The 15,884-nt window shown below is 36.4% G+C and overlaps 1 protein-coding gene across 5 annotated transcripts in view; it reads right to left on the reverse strand.

The window, feature by feature from the left end:
- The window catches only part of CDKL5 (cyclin dependent kinase like 5), a 140,669-nt gene that overhangs the window by 19,849 nt on the left and 104,936 nt on the right, over nucleotides 1-15,884 (reverse strand). For all 5 annotated transcript variants that reach the window (XR_005102622.1, XM_037377254.1, XM_037377253.1 and 2 more), the window contains 5 exons: nucleotides 15,464-15,544; nucleotides 11,088-11,248; nucleotides 7,732-8,758; nucleotides 4,146-4,251; nucleotides 1,939-2,062 (listed from right to left, as the gene is read on the reverse strand). Coding sequence is in view for 4 of the 5 variants with exons in the window: in XM_037377254.1 (XP_037233151.1) it covers nucleotides 1,939-2,062; nucleotides 4,146-4,251; nucleotides 7,732-8,758; nucleotides 11,088-11,248; nucleotides 15,464-15,544 (1,499 nt within the window). In the remaining variant the exon portion in view is untranslated. The remainder of the gene's footprint in view (nucleotides 1-1,938; nucleotides 2,063-4,145; nucleotides 4,252-7,731; nucleotides 8,759-11,087; nucleotides 11,249-15,463; nucleotides 15,545-15,884) is intronic.

A 15,884-nucleotide genomic window follows, 5' to 3' on the forward strand; every position in this document is an offset into this window, starting at 1 on the left:
CCTCCCATTTCATAATAAGAAATGCTTATTCTTCTGTGAGTTCTTCTCTCAAAGGAGCTGTTCCACTTTGTGAAAATATTTGAGTACATTAATTGGAGCAAGGACTTCAATCTAACTGTCTCAAAGTTAATGAAGGGCCTTACTCACTAGGCCATACTCAGCATCTCTGTGGTACTTTCACTGTTTCAACAAGATGAAACAGCTTCAAGAGAATATACTGAGGGAAACAGAGAAAGTGCTCCAGAATAATCTCTAACTTCTGGTTCAGGGAGTTCGCTTGTTAGATCAAAGATCTTGATTCAAGCCCCCGGCTTAAATAATGAAGAACAAAGGCCCTGCACTCAAGTTCCTCACATTCCAAAATATAACACTGACCCCAGAATATTTGTTGTTTTGAGAGTATCTCTGGTTTTGACTGGCAATTCCACCCTGGAGCTGAAGAATCTTCACAATAAAAGGTTAGTGGATATCAGTCTGTTCCTTTGAAAAGTTTTGGTTTCGATAATTTGGCATTGTAAGCCAAAAAAAAAAACCTTAGTCAAAAAATTCCCAACCAGCTCTAATAACATACGCTATTATTTCAGTTCAGAGTTAAAATAACATTACATATTTCTTTGGAGTGACCACATAATAAAAGGTAATATACTGCCAAATGATATATAAAGCAAAACAACATTCTAGTTGTCTTATGTTATATGCAAGATAGAAAGATTCAGATATGAAGGACAAAATATGTAAAAGGCTTCAACAGCAGGAATAAATACCTTCTTTAATAAGTCACAACATAAATACCACCTTTTTACATAAATGACTGGATTCCTCAGCTAACTTCCACAAAATGGATGTAGGTGGAGCTACTGAAGGACAGGAAGCAGACTAGTGAATCAGAGCAGGTGACAAGGGTTCTGGAGTAAATATCTTCTATTACTGACATGGGTATATAACCTGAACACAAGCTGAAATACCAATTGTTTTCCCTCCCCACCTCCCCCCACCCATTTCTTTTTTAAGCAGGTAATTCACAGATTGGTCATGTGAAAACACAGTAAGTCAACAAACCACTGAAACAGTTCTTCAGATAGCATGATTTTATGACACTTTCAGAGAGCAGTATTTCAGACAGTGGTATGAAGCATAGCTGAACCATGCGAATGCATACAGTCCATTCCTCCCACCAATCCTTTGAAGCTCCATTTGCTTATTTTTATTCAGTGTGCTTTATTGTGATTGAACAAAGTAGAAGATTAAGAGTATTTTAGAGCTTAACAGCTCTCAGACCAACAAAATTAAGATATTCCCCTTCAAGTCCTGCAAAGCTACGCATATGCTGTCATTCTATTAGCATAATTATAGTTGTGTTCTATGTTACATAATGGAGCCATGTGATGCTTTTAATCTTTTAAAATCAATATACACCATTAAGATGTTGCTTAGTCCATTTTCCCATAGAATGTACTCATTTCCTTCTGTGGTGCGTAAGCAAAAAGAGCAGCAGTCCCCATTGTAGGGTCAATATTATATTCTTCATTAAAACAGTCCTATTTTATATATGAAAACATGCATTTTGATATTTTTTCCATTTGCCTTACAATTCATTCTTCTGGAATCCACAGATGAAGCTACAGCCTTGCTATGCATACTATACGCACACAAGCACTTTGCATTATCTTTAACCAAAAACCGGAAAAAAATCAGGAAAAACTGGGCAAAAATATATAATCTTTAATGCATTCAGTGTGATGGTGTAATGAAGTATTTCTTGTTGCTCAGAAGGGGACAGAAAACATGCAGTGCTATGTCAGTATAGTCAGGGGAAGCAACTATGCACATACAGACAATTACAAATTTTGAGAAAAATGTGGAGTTTTTTTCCCTCCTGTTAAAAATCCCTTTTTTTTCCCTGCCATTCTCTACACATCTGTGTAAATAACAACTCACCAGGTATCAAAGGTGGTTTGTCTCTTTGAGTGGTTTGCCACCGTGCTGCTGTCTGTTGGTAACACAGAGGCTCTGTTTGACACATTGTTTTCTATGTACGTACTCTCTGGACGTGGAGATGGAACTGAACAGAGAAACAGCAAACAATGTATACTAAGCTCTGCCAAAAATCCCAAATCTTTCAGTTGTCTGCTTCCTCTCTACCTCTTTTACAGAAACAAGAGAGTGAAGACACAGTTGTACTTTATGTATGACTTGAAAACAGCATACTTTTTACAGTTTGGAAAGCTGTTGTTTTGTGATACTTGCAAGGTAACGTTAGCTACAAAATGAGACCACCATCAGAACTTGGGTAAGCTGTTAATAGATTTGAGAACATTTCTATGTGTAGGCAGCCACAAATGCAACTGATATTTAAAATCAGGATACAGAATAAAAACTTGGAATACTGTTATTAAAGACACAAAATATTACAGCTTACACTTTGTCTTCACTTAGACCTTAAAAAAGGTAGTACTCATCCTGAAAAAAGTTATGTTGGATTTTAAGATAACGAAGAATAAGATATTACTCACTAAAAATAAAAGGATCAAAATCAGATATTATGTATTTTTTAAACAGATATACTGTGGTTTTTAAAATAGGTTATAAATACCTACAACTTAAATTTATTAGTTATGACTACCACCAGATATACCTGCACTAGACTAAAAATTGATCAGATACTAGTTGCACTATATATCAAAATCGAATCTGCAAGTTTTTGTTCAAGCTGTAGTACAAAAGTACATGCTAATAACCCTTGTGTTAAGTCAGTACTTAAGAACTGCATAAATATGAACTTACTTTTTTCATAGTAACTTTTTCTTTCAACGGTTTTTGCATATACTATTATCAATTAATTATTTACACAGAGTATAATTTTCCCAAAGCAATAATTAACTGTGAACTAAAATATATTTGTTTCATAAACATAGTTAAAGAGGAAGAAACCTCTCCTTTATAATAAAGTATTGAATAAACCCGAGACATACAGTTTTCCTAGCACATGACTTATGGAAAGCCTTTCTTCCTTGCAACTTCTGTTCACTATGTATAAAAAAGAAGGATAATCCACATCCAATTTTAGGAGCATTTTAAGGATCAATAAAAGCAATTCAGGACTAAGGATTTGTAAGGATCTTCTGTTGTACGTGATACAAAACCTTATACTCAAAAGCATTGCTCAAAACAGTACAAGTTTTAATATTGCTTAGAGGTTTTAATATTGCAATGGGACACTTGCAAGGATTGGCAGATTTTAACATGTCTAAATCAGGTTATCAGCCAACTGATCAACCTGAAGAGGATCAGAGGGAGATTTGTGACTCTGCTTAAGGTTATTAGGTGACTCATAATCGAATTTTAGCTGATTGGGACTTCTTAAGGTTCAGGGGAGCCCCACAAGCCTCCTAACATTTGCAGGACAGTAGTGGCTTCTTACTACCCTTGTCTTTTTCAAAAGGATTACCCAGGTTTAGCCATGATGCAGCTGCTCAGAAATCATCTTTTGTGTACCATAACAGAACAGGGTCTATTTGTGTGTGTATATATATATACACACACACATGCACATACATACATATATATGCAGATACACAGTCCTGTTTTATTATTTATTCTGACCTGGGATTATCTAAGTGTGTTTTGCTTTTAGGAAATGCAGATCTTTAGTAAGTCTGAACAAAAGAAATGAACATAGGTCTTGACCAATGAAAAACTAGTGTTACAGTTCCATGCACCACAGTATTTGAAATAGATCAGTAAGTATGTCAATGTGTTACAAGTATAAAGATGTTTAGATATAACGTTAGTAGGAATTTAAAATACTAATTGAAAGCATTAATGAACTGCTTACTCTGGTAAAATATTCATTCATTTTGTTAAAACTCCCATTGATAAATTATCTTCTGCTTTACAAGGCACTGCACTGGATATACTTTTCAATCAAAGCAAGTTATCATTTGCAAATAAATAATATGATACTAACACAGTTACTGCATACAACCTAGGCAGGTCAACCCAGTCTCTGAAAGTGAGGTAACAATTCTTTTTCTAACAGACTTTTTTAGTTGTTCATGTTAGTTCTCTGTATCCATTCCTATTATTTAATTAATATTCCATGTTAAAACTCTGGTTTAATTTTGAAAGATCCACCATAAAATTACCTCTGTAAAAGCTGCCAACTCTTCTTGGAACAGGGTCATTATACAGAATTCTATTTTCCTTAGTAGATGCTCCATCTTCTGTGTGTGGATCATGATATGCTCCACCCTAAACAAAAGAACAATCAATATTTAAAATTAAAGATTATAAACTGATATGCAGTTTTTAACCAACATACGTAAGCAAGAAACCCCAGCCTTAATCACACACAATTTTCCTTTCATGTTATTAATAACTGCCAATATCAAATCACAGACTGCGTAATCAACAATCACTTGGGTTTGCTGCTTGCTTTATCCAAAATGACAAATATGGCATTAACAACATTTTGCCTCTTAATCGTAATTTTAAAGACTCGAGCATGATTCAGACCCCCAGCTTTTTGCTGTGAATGAAATGCAGTTGTAATATCTCTGGAGGAATCTTTTACTGGAAGTCTTGTTAAATTAATTGCTGATGGAATCTGGTCACACTGCTAATGCTGAATATTAAAAAGCAAACAGGAAATGTATATAATTTGTGATAATTGCAACACCAAAGCACTTTCTTTAATCAGCTGTTATCCAGTAGTACCTAGAGGTAGCAACAGCCACAAAATCTAGCATATGCAAAATAAGAGGTAGCCGCTGAACTAGGAAATTTATGAACTAAATAGTTAAGTTAGACAGGACATCAAAGAAAGTATCATTACCTCCAATTTACTCTATTTTCCTGAATACAGTACTTCCTGGAAGTACTTCATGCAAAAGCTTAAGCAAGCCACTAAAACATCCATTTTGTTTGCCACCAAACATGACTTAACCCCACACTTAAACGAAGCAGATGCTGCAATTTTTCCCACAGAATGGACCAACCAGATAAAATTCAATGCTCTCTACAAGACCGCACACGAAACTGCACTGAAAACGTTACACGAATTTAAATCTAAAATGTCCAAGAAGGACAAAGGTTAAAAAACCAAAACCTAAAAAAAAACCTGACCAGAATTAAAAGAGGGGATTTCAACTCAATATATGAGTGATTTGCAGAGTCTATTTTGCCTTTTTTTAATGAAGATCTGGCTTCACTCTCACAGATAAAACAACCCTTGAAACTGCGCCAAGATGAGAAGTGCAGCTAAAACAATGCTTTAAATCACAGTTTGATTCTTCTAAAATTTACAAGAGACTGAAGCATTTGAGTAAATTGCTACTTGTGTAACATACCTCTTCTTTCTCAGCAGTTAAGTTACAAATATAAGACAGTAATAGCAACTTGTACTTGATTTTCTTCGGCTTGTCCCTTTTTGAGTACATTTAATTTAAAATTAAAAAGAAACCTTAAAGCAAAAGTGTTGTACTGAGACTGGAAAAGCCCCAAAACTAATACTGAATGCGAGACTTTTCTTCTTCTTCTTTTTTTTTTAATTATAATTTAAAGCCTGGTAAACAAAGAATGTTTCTTTTTAAAAAGACTTGGTAGAGCTAAAGAGAAAATCAGTGAGAAACTAGAAACATGGAAGTGAGGAAACTTCACAAAACATGGGCAGAGAGAGAAAACCAGTAGAACTGATAGGGAAAAAAATAACAGGAAAACAATAACGAATCTCTGAGAACACTCATGTTATTCCTGAATTTTTTAGTTCAGTAATCCTGAGGGAAATTAAATTTTCTCATTTCTAATGCAGAATGTAAAAGGAAAAAATAAAAAAAAGGAGAAAAAAGGGAGTGTTAGGAAGGAGCCAAATATGACTTCTTTGTGAAAATGCCTTTACAAGGCATAAGAAGATTGACAATTTAATTCTGATTTGTTACTAAGTAGAATAAACAAACAAAAACAACTTTGTGAATTTACAGACTTGCCATCCATTTCAGAAGGGTATTTTTCCTTTCAGACTTCTGCTTATTGAAATACAGATTTAAAAGCATTAATTGAAGGCTTAAATTTAAAAACACTGACCATAAAAGATAAGTTTTTTCCAAATGATTAGGCATTCTAAAGCAAACAAAAATGAACAAAAACATAAGCATTATGATATACGTACATTTTTGTAATGAAAATAAAAATTTGTCAACCAATTCTCACAAGACAAAGAATGATCTGATAAAAACAATCTGCCTCTACATAACATGGAATAAAATTAAAATTACTTATCAGACTAATATCTGCTGCAGAATGCAGAAAAAGCTCCTCATGCACTGAAGAATACAAGGTAGCATGAGCTTTTGTTACAAAAACCCCTCAAATGTTGGTGTTACTGCCCATCTACAGTAACACTTGATATTTAACAGATTAAGTATACCACTTGACTGAAATGAGAGAGAAAAATGACTACACAAGGAAAAACAAAAAAAAGGTTTTGAAATGGAGCTGCTGTAATCCCTTCCAAGTGGCTTTCTTTTGTCTATATTACGTTGTATTTCTCCCATTTTTATGAGATCTATTCTCATGTGTGAATACACATAAACCTGAAGGGAGGAGGTAAGTACAAAAAACTTATCGTGCCTTTTTTTCCCTGCTGGGCTGAAGAGGCAACCACAACATGAAAACTCTTTTTTATGGTATTTGTAGACCTCTACTAACAACTCAGCTACATATATTTCTTACATAAACTAAGTAGGCAGAGTTTTTCAGTCTCTCACAACAAAGCGCAATTTTTAGACCTTAAGTAATATTGGCAGCTCTTTGAATTCCTTTAATTTGTCAACAAATCTGAACTACATGTTGTCTTCTAAGAAGTCACTTTATCACAGATGTCCGTATAGAGAAACAAACACTCTTTTTTTTTACTTCTCCCTGCACTGTTTTGCTCGAATCTGGATCAATGGTACAGCAATTTAAAGATCTGGGGACCAATGCAGTCATCTTTACACATCTGATGAGTAAAACATCAGATAATTCAGAAATGTTGTGTAAGAAATGTAAATTAACACCAGAACTAGGCCTTCCTCTACTTATTAAATAATTATCACAGTAAAACACAACAAGGCATCTAGTGACACTGTAAGGATTCAATTTACCAGTGGGTTTCTCCAGCATAAAATCCCTAGACTACATCAGTTACATATCATACTAATCAAGAGAAATATTACAAGTTTTGATATTCCTCTAGTAAATGATGGTGTTTCAGCAATAATGCCCTGCTCTAAGTGATTAAAAGCTCACTTCAACAATTAGCATTAGCCTTCATAACAGAAATACTGTCATGGGGCTGAAACCAGGACAAATACATACAAGAAAAGCTAAATAAAACCACAAATGAGAAGGTTAATTAAGCAAAACAATACGATTAAAATAAAATCAGACAATGTAACCAAAGTCTAGGAACTACTAACGAAGTTTTAACTTCATTTTTTTTCCGTTCTCGCATTTCAGTACTTGAAGAGAATAGTAGTATTCGAAGCCCATTTTTAAAAAAAAGCCTCTCATTTTGCCCTTGAAATACTTAGCCCTTCTGAAAACACATCCCAACATCCCTCATCTTACAACAAGACAAATCAATGAATAACTGCAAAGAAACAAACAGAAGCGAGAAAGCAGCACACTGTCCCCACATGAAGTAAAAAGAGGATAGTAAGCCTCCCATAATAGGCAATATTTTGAACTAACCCTATTAGTATCTTCTGTACAGTCTTCTCGTGACGAGCCAACAGATCTTGTGAGTGACTTATGCTGCACCTGTGGAGATAACAGTTGCAGGCTGTTTGCTCTGGCTGCCATCCCTTGCCCTATGCTTAAGCCACCCTCTGAGCCCTTTGACCTCACTCTGTCCCGGCTCACATACATAGAGTGTCTATGAGGGCGCTGCTGTGAAGAAAAAGGACTGGTATAACCTAGACCATAGGAAAAAGATTCGTGTGGAGCAGACAGAGAGTGGGAATGGCTTCCATCCATGTGATCTGGCAGTTTTAACTCCTCCATTGTTTTGGAGTGTCTTGTTGATGGTCTTCGGGTGTCCAGGGTACCCTCGCTGCGGTTATTCCTCCCGGATGGACTGAGCAAAGTTCTGTTATCACTGTGTCGGGGAGCAGTTGGACTGGTAGGAGAGTTCAAGTCCATACAGCTGGATGGAAAATACCTACTGCTGTTTGGTTCTGCAGCCTGGGCCCTGGCCTCAGAAAGGTTGCCCACGGATTTCGAGTCTGTCAGAACCCCATGGCTCTTTGACTTTGTCCGATATGAAGGACTCTTAGAAGACTGCGGGATAGTATCAATGTAGCTGTGGCGACTGTGCTTATCGCCGGGTTGCAGCGTCCCAGTTTTGCTTTGAGAAGTTTCCATAAATGAGTGACGGTTCTGCTGAGATCTGGTATTAGACTTCAGGTACTTTGTGCCTGAACCATCAGAACTTTTTGGGTCCACGTTAAAATCAAATTCTGTTTTTCCCTTTGTTTCCTTTGGGCTGAGAAGATGCGGCATGTTATTATTGGCTAGATCCTTGTTGCCAGAGCCAGGTGTGTTGCTTGATTTTTTAGCATGCATTGGACTATGCGCAGTTCCAGGAAGGTTTCCATTTAAAAAGCTTTCATTTGCTGGAAGACCCTCTTCTCTTGGCCCGCCAGCCCCTAACGTCTGTATATCCTTGCTGTTTGATCTGTGGTGTGACTGCAAAGCAGAACTTTTGCTGGCTTGATTTCTACATTAAAATGCATAAAGAAGCATTAATATACCAGATTACATATTCATGTATTAATAACTTCAACAAAAGTATACTCATTTCAGAAAGGAGCTGCCATTTAAACCCACAAAATTTAACTGCAGTAAGATCAAATGCTGCCAACTAGGCATCAGAAGTTCCACTAAAATAACAGATTTGCAAGTGTTAGTACATTGCAGTTTCTTTCTGCTTAAATCCTGATGGACAAACTCAGCTTTGGTTAATAGATTTTGCTAACAAAAAGAAGTGAAGATATAAAATACAAACAGAAACTCCAGCATATATTTACACATTTATGCATGTAATATAACTGCACATCAATAATGTAACACTACATTATGAAAATTAGCTGTATACCCATTGAACAAACTCTTAAATACACCTGGCATATCAAAGTGAATGCAGAACAACAAAGTATGCCAGCATTGTCACGAAAACCTGATACAATCAATGCTCCAGGCCATCTAATGTATGTCTGACTTGGAGGGGGAGGGGAGGGGGAAAAGAGGTTACTGTGCTGGTAAAGGCATCCAGAGTAAGCCTGAGCCCAGTACAGTGGAGAAAGCCCTGTAAACACCAAACCCCAAACCAGGTCTACCACAGGAACCCCGATTTTTGTGGAACTTGGCACCATCCCAGTTCTGGGCACACTAACTCATCCCCAAAGCTGCATGTGAAATGCTCTGCAACCAGACTGAATTGGTGCAGAGCTACTTGGTGATGTCCTTAACCTCTACTCTACCTTCCAGCTTTCCTGGTTTTAGGATTGCAGGACGGAGATATGAATTGGATTCTACAAACATTCAGTCTGACTTCATTTATTATTTAGCAGGATTTATTATCTCAGGTTTTCTGGCATAAAACCAGTTCTGCTTCTAGGCTTACGCTGTCTTTGCAAACTAACCACAACTAAGCAGTGCTGCAGCTGTACTTGTAAACCTTGACGGACCTAGGCAAGCTATGAGCAAGTTAACTTATCTCTGTATCAAATCTATGATAATGTAACTCAGATACATTACTGAGTGTTAAAGTGAGAGCTCACTGTACAGATGAGTTTGTACCTTTGTTGATGTTGTTGATAATTATAACTGAATGATGCTAGTCATTTTTATACCTAGGATTTTTGTATTAGCTGCTTCCAGTGATCTAATTGTGTTATTATAATTAACTATTACAGTTTCTAGAAATTTAGCAATTTTAATGCCAGTTTAAAATATTTTTTGTTAAAAAGAAGTGTATTTTTAAAAAAACTTATTGATATAAGGAACCTAGTAATTTTAGATCAAGCAGCTAGGCAAGCCTTTTAGATAAGAAGTTTCCCATGGATCTAGGTTCTCCTTTCTGATGCCACATTTCTAATGGTAAAACTTCTAAATAACTATAAGGGCAGCTAAAACTTTTTGGTGTCTATCTCTGAAAAAGTATAGATCATAAATGTCATCATCCCAAATCTTAAAATGAGGAGTAATTTTTTGAATTTCACAGGAAAAGCTAAAGAAAAAACATGGCTGGAATTAAAAGCCACTATCATTCTGCGTACTTCAGAGGGCGACCTTTAGGAGAGCTTTTGTCAGAGGAATACCATGAGGCTTTTTGTACTGAAGTATTTCATCCACCAGTAAACCTGGTTCATTGATGTATTAAAATCAAGTGGGTTCTCGCAAGCTCTGTGTGTCCAGCAAGGAAGTCACTGGGCAAATATGCCCTGCTTTAAGTTCAAGTAGACTAGACTTCACTCGTAACTGCAACTTCAGACAAAACTCTGTTCATTGCCAATTTGGAGCATGATCAATCCATGCAACTTTGGGACATTTAGCTGCTAAAAATCTGGGTGAATTTTGAACTTTCAAACACCAAAACCTTGGACAGGTTGCACATGTACAGTAGTGCCGGCATTCCAAAGAAAACGGCATTCCTTTGGAATCTCAGGCATACTCCAAGCCACAAAATTCCTAATGTTGTTCAAGAAAAAGGTTAACATTTTTTTAAGACTGGTAAGCCAACTCTTTTTTTTTTTTTTTTTTTTTGTCAAATGCAGAGATACTTGAACATTGCCTTTGTTTTTTTCTCTTCAAGAAGCATTCACCTGATGCAGAAAGTTACCAAAACTATAACACCATAAAACTGTATCTACTTCCTTCATTTAGTGAGTCAACATGGAGCAGTACATACCTCTCAATGTGCCTAAACTCTCAAATACAACTTCTCTTTTCTTGTAGATGATGATGTATGTAAGCATGATGGCATCATGAGCATTATTCATTGGCAGAGCAAATGTCAGTGATGATGGTGAGATAACTAAGTTTACCTGTTAGATAATGTGTTGCTGTCCACGTGGTAAGGTTTTCTCTTAGCTGACCTCGAAGGTGAGCTTCCGCAGCGATCCAAGAGTCTTTGGGTTTGAAACGAAGGATGGTTCAAACATTGCTCTGTCAAATATCTATCTGCTGGATCTAACTTCAGTAAGTTCTTTTGGAAAACAAATCCCAAAGTTTAAAAGTTAGTATCTGTATTTGCATCAGCAAACAATATAACAAAATAAATATCATTGGGATAGCTTTTTAATCTGTAGAGTTTCTGTGATTAGATCTAACTGCTAGAACAAATATATGTTGCATTAAACTACATGTGATACAAAACAAAGACTTACAAAACCTGTATTCTACTTAAGAGATGGAAGGTCTCAGCCTTGCTTATTATGAAACATATATACTTGCTATATGTATATAATGAATATACATACACATACATAAGTAGTTAAGTATGTGTGCTTAAAATATGTCTAAAATACAAAAATATCTAAATTTTAAAAAATGTTTTATCTATATAACTATACATGCCTAAGATGTAAGTATTTTAAACATTTTCCCAGGATATATATTACAAAAATGTTTTTTAGAATTAAAAATATTAAATTTACCAGTAATAAAATGCTACAACAAAACGGGCTTTATAAATAGAACAAGCACACAAGAACAATCCTATACAAAGAAAGATATTTTAAAGTTAGCATTTTAAAAAATACACAAATAAAAGAGTTCCGTTTTTTTACTGCTAGAGTTCAAGTCCACCTGTAATTTTAAGAAATCATCTAAACTGTTTACAATGCACTCAGAATAACATTTGCCTTATAATTCTGCTAGATCTGCTGCGATTCTAAACAAAGTCACTTTCTGGCATGTAGAAAATATTTAATCACAAAATTGAAAACCAGTAGGTTGGGTATTTTGACAGTTTTGAAAGTGTTTCTTGCAGGAACAGGGCAATAAAAAACTTATCTTGGAATATCTGAATACGCATGACTGTCAGCAAAGATAAAAGTATGAATGGCTATTAAGTAAAAAGAATAGCTATTTTTTAGGGTTATATAGGTTGAATAGAGAACAACTCCATGTGTATATATGCACTCTGTGTGTGTATACACATGCATATCTGTATATGTATTAACATAGTATTCAGCCACTTGACCACAAACTGGTTTTCCCTTCACAGGATCCCTGCACTTCGAATTAGAAAATGCACAGCAAACAAAGCAAGAGGCAAACTACATTCCTACGTAGTTTGGTCATACGGTATGCAGTATCTTCCTTTCTGAAGTGACAAACTGTGTACTGAATGATTAACTTTTTCTTTCCCTCTTTTTTTCTGGTGCTCATCACTATGGTGGCTCAAATGGCCAAACAAACATGAGAAGGCCACAAGTGATACCCACATTTCCTCCTCAGAAAAGAGGATGTCCAGAGGCTTCCCTCAAGTGCCTGTACACTAAGTTGCGGAGCCTGAACCATGAGCATGGCTAACCAGAAGTCCATAGGGAAGCACAAGGCTGTGAACCTGCCTGGAGTCACGGAGAAGTAGTGGGACAGGGCTCATGGCTGAGGCATGATCATTGATGGGTACAGCTGGCTTCAGAAGGAAGGAGGTGTGGAGGCAAAAGAGTTGGTACTCCATATAATTGAGTTCCTAGATGGTATCAACTGCTAGCATGAAACAGAAGGTCTATCCATTGACAGTCTCTAGGTCAGGATTAGAAGGGAAAGCAACATTTGTGACGTTATGCTGGGGGTTAAACCATGCACTGAAAAGCATGAAGGAGATGAAGATGACAACTCTCTACAACAACAAGCAGAAGCCTCCTGATCACAGGTCCTCATCCTCACGCCAGACTTCAACTATCCAGACACCCAGCCTGTATAGACAATTCAGGAGATTTCTAGACTATGTTGGTGGCAATTACTAGTGCAGCTGCTGAAGAATCAGCCAAGGGTAGGACTTGACTCGACCTGCTGCTCACCAGCAGTAAAGTACAGGAGAGCCATCTGATTTTTAAAGAAAATTTCTTGAGAGTTCAGGAACAAAGCATCTTACTGTACAAATGACCACAACATTTTGCATAAGGCCAGGCTGGCTAAACAGGGAGTTTCTTAATGAACAAGAATGCAAAATGGGAGTGTGCATGAGCTAGAGTCAAGGACAGGATACAAAGGAGGACTTTAAAAGCACTGCATTAGCACAAAGGTTAGACCACTTTGGAAGGCCAAAGTCCAGCTGGAGCTAAGGCATCTGAAGAACATCAAGGGTAAAAAGAAGGTATTCTACAAGTATTCTAGCAGTAAACAGAAGGTCAGAGAAAATGCACGTCTGCTGCTGAATGGGAGAAGACAACTGAATGACACATGATATGAAAAAGACTGAAATACTCAACATCTTTTTTGCCCAAGACACCACATGCAGAACCAGCTCCCAACTCCGAAATGCGTGCTTACAAAACAGCATGATTTGTGAAGGAGAGGGGAAGAGAGGAGCAACAAAGCCACAGGGCCAAACGGGTGCCTCTTCATTAATTCAGTTCAGAAATGCTCTCTAAATATCAATAACTCACTACTTTAGCTGGCATAAGTTGAAGTGTGGGTTATTCAGCAATCTAGTAACCAGACCTGAGATCCCTGGGAATGCAGATAATGAGGAACACACCAAGCAGGGACATATGCCAGACTGTCCAGTGCCTGGAGAAGAGACAGGCAAACAGCAAAGTATGTGCAGCATTTGCAGCACGCAACTTAACCACAGATCTCTTCTGTTCTCTTCCTGCAGTCTTTTGCTCATTCTTTAACAATGTTCCAATTCCTGAATTATGTAAGTCAAACACAAAATATTTTCTCTACAGAATCCTTGACCTTTTTCACCTTGTAGGGAGAAATACAGACAGAAAGGTTGAAAAGAATTATTTGAAGTGGAATGGAATTATTTGGAAACCTGTGTTTCCCTAAAATTCAAGTGCTATGTTTACAACTTTATAACTTCTAAATCACACCAAAAGAACCCAAAAGACATTGAAATATAACATAAAAATCAGGATAAAATGAAAAACCCTGCCCCAGCACGTGTAACAATGGCCTGAAGAATGATCTTGAAACTGCTGTTCTGCAAATTATGCTACTACAGCTTGAGCTACAGCTAACTATGATAACCAGAAAAAGTGTCTGTGAATTAGAAAATAGAAATAGGAATTCTGTGAATAGAAAATATCAAACCAAGCAATTACATGCACCGAGGTACCTAATTTTGTGGACTCCATGAAACCAAGATAAAAGTTATGCTGACTCTCTTCATAATGCAGGGAGATTAAATGGAAGTGATTTGAACCAGTTGCATTTAAGAAGAGCAGAGCAAATGTGGTGAGTTTCTGCTAGCTACATCAACAAAGTAAATAGCAAAGTATAGCCCAAATAAAATGACCTCTGGTTTCCAAGACAACTGGTGCAGATGGACTTGGCACCACACAATTCATGTAGAGTTCATTAACCATATCCACTCTTCATATTTAGTCCCGATCACCTTGAATTCTTAGGTGACATTTCTGTGACTCTAAACCTAATTTTTGACACTATGACTTCTTTTTTCAGCTTACTGTGGATGAAATAATTGGAGGGTTGTACTGCATCTTACCATGGTGATGTTTTTATAGTACAACAAGGACAATAGGTGTTGCACACCCAGGAATAAGGTACAAAAAATGCATAGCACAATGCTTTACAGTGTTTGGCCATTTTGAGGGGAGCCAGCTTCTACTGATCCCCTGTAAGAAACCATCTCAGGACCACATCCCAGTTTGGCCATGGGTAACTAGCTGACTTGTTCCAAAACAGGACTGAAGAGTAACATAATATACACACTGTATAGAGGTGAGTGATAGCAAGCAGATTAAAGGCTTGGGTTAAAAAAATACTATGGTGCATCAACTTTGTCTTTGACAACTGTCCACATCTTCATGTTTATCCAACAACAAATGAAAAACAACTCAGGTTATCTTAATACTCTGTGGATTTATCTAAATTTATTATGGGTTGAGAGCTCATGCTCCATTACAAAGGCAACCTGTGCATCTATCTGAATGTTTGTCAGTGTGAATGCCTATTGCTGCAAATGATGGTGATTCTTTTGTCTGGACTATGTACTGTTTATCAAATTATCAAAATTTGAACAGACTCTCCTGACATTTGCAAAGGGTATTTTCCTGATTTCTAGGAAATATCAATCCTTGCTACAAGCAATGGTGATATCAAAAACATTTCAAAAGGAAGTTCACAAGTACTTTAAGACGTATTATATTAGGAAAAAAAAAAAGTGTCACTTACATTTTTCCTACATATTACAGACAGAAAATAAAATACATTTTCCTACCTTCATAAGATCAAGCAATACACCACTTAAAATTCCCAAGTATCTTCTCTCTAAAGACTGTGGATGATTGACTGCTGGAAACTGTAAAAATAATACAGCACAAATATACTGAGAATGTAAACAAGGTATACATGAATATAATGTTTAAAAAAAAAAAAAGGAACTCCATAGTGAATCAAAGCATGTAATTAATGGGAATCATATGCACTGAAAAAGTTACTGGTTTATGAAACGTTATAAAACATTATAATGAAACAAATAACTGTTGGTGTATGATTTGCATCCAGTCAACCAGACAAAGTATACTTGATTAGTAGGGCAGTCAAGGAACATCTCTTAAATGAGAAATAATCAACTTAGATCTATAAATGTGTTTGTGGCATTATGACTGACAAGAAGTGGGAGGTTTAAAATAGATTCA

This window comes from Falco rusticolus, chromosome 2 (assembly GCF_015220075.1).
Source record: "Falco rusticolus isolate bFalRus1 chromosome 2, bFalRus1.pri, whole genome shotgun sequence".
In the NCBI taxonomy this organism is placed as follows: domain Eukaryota; kingdom Metazoa; phylum Chordata; class Aves; order Falconiformes; family Falconidae; genus Falco; species Falco rusticolus.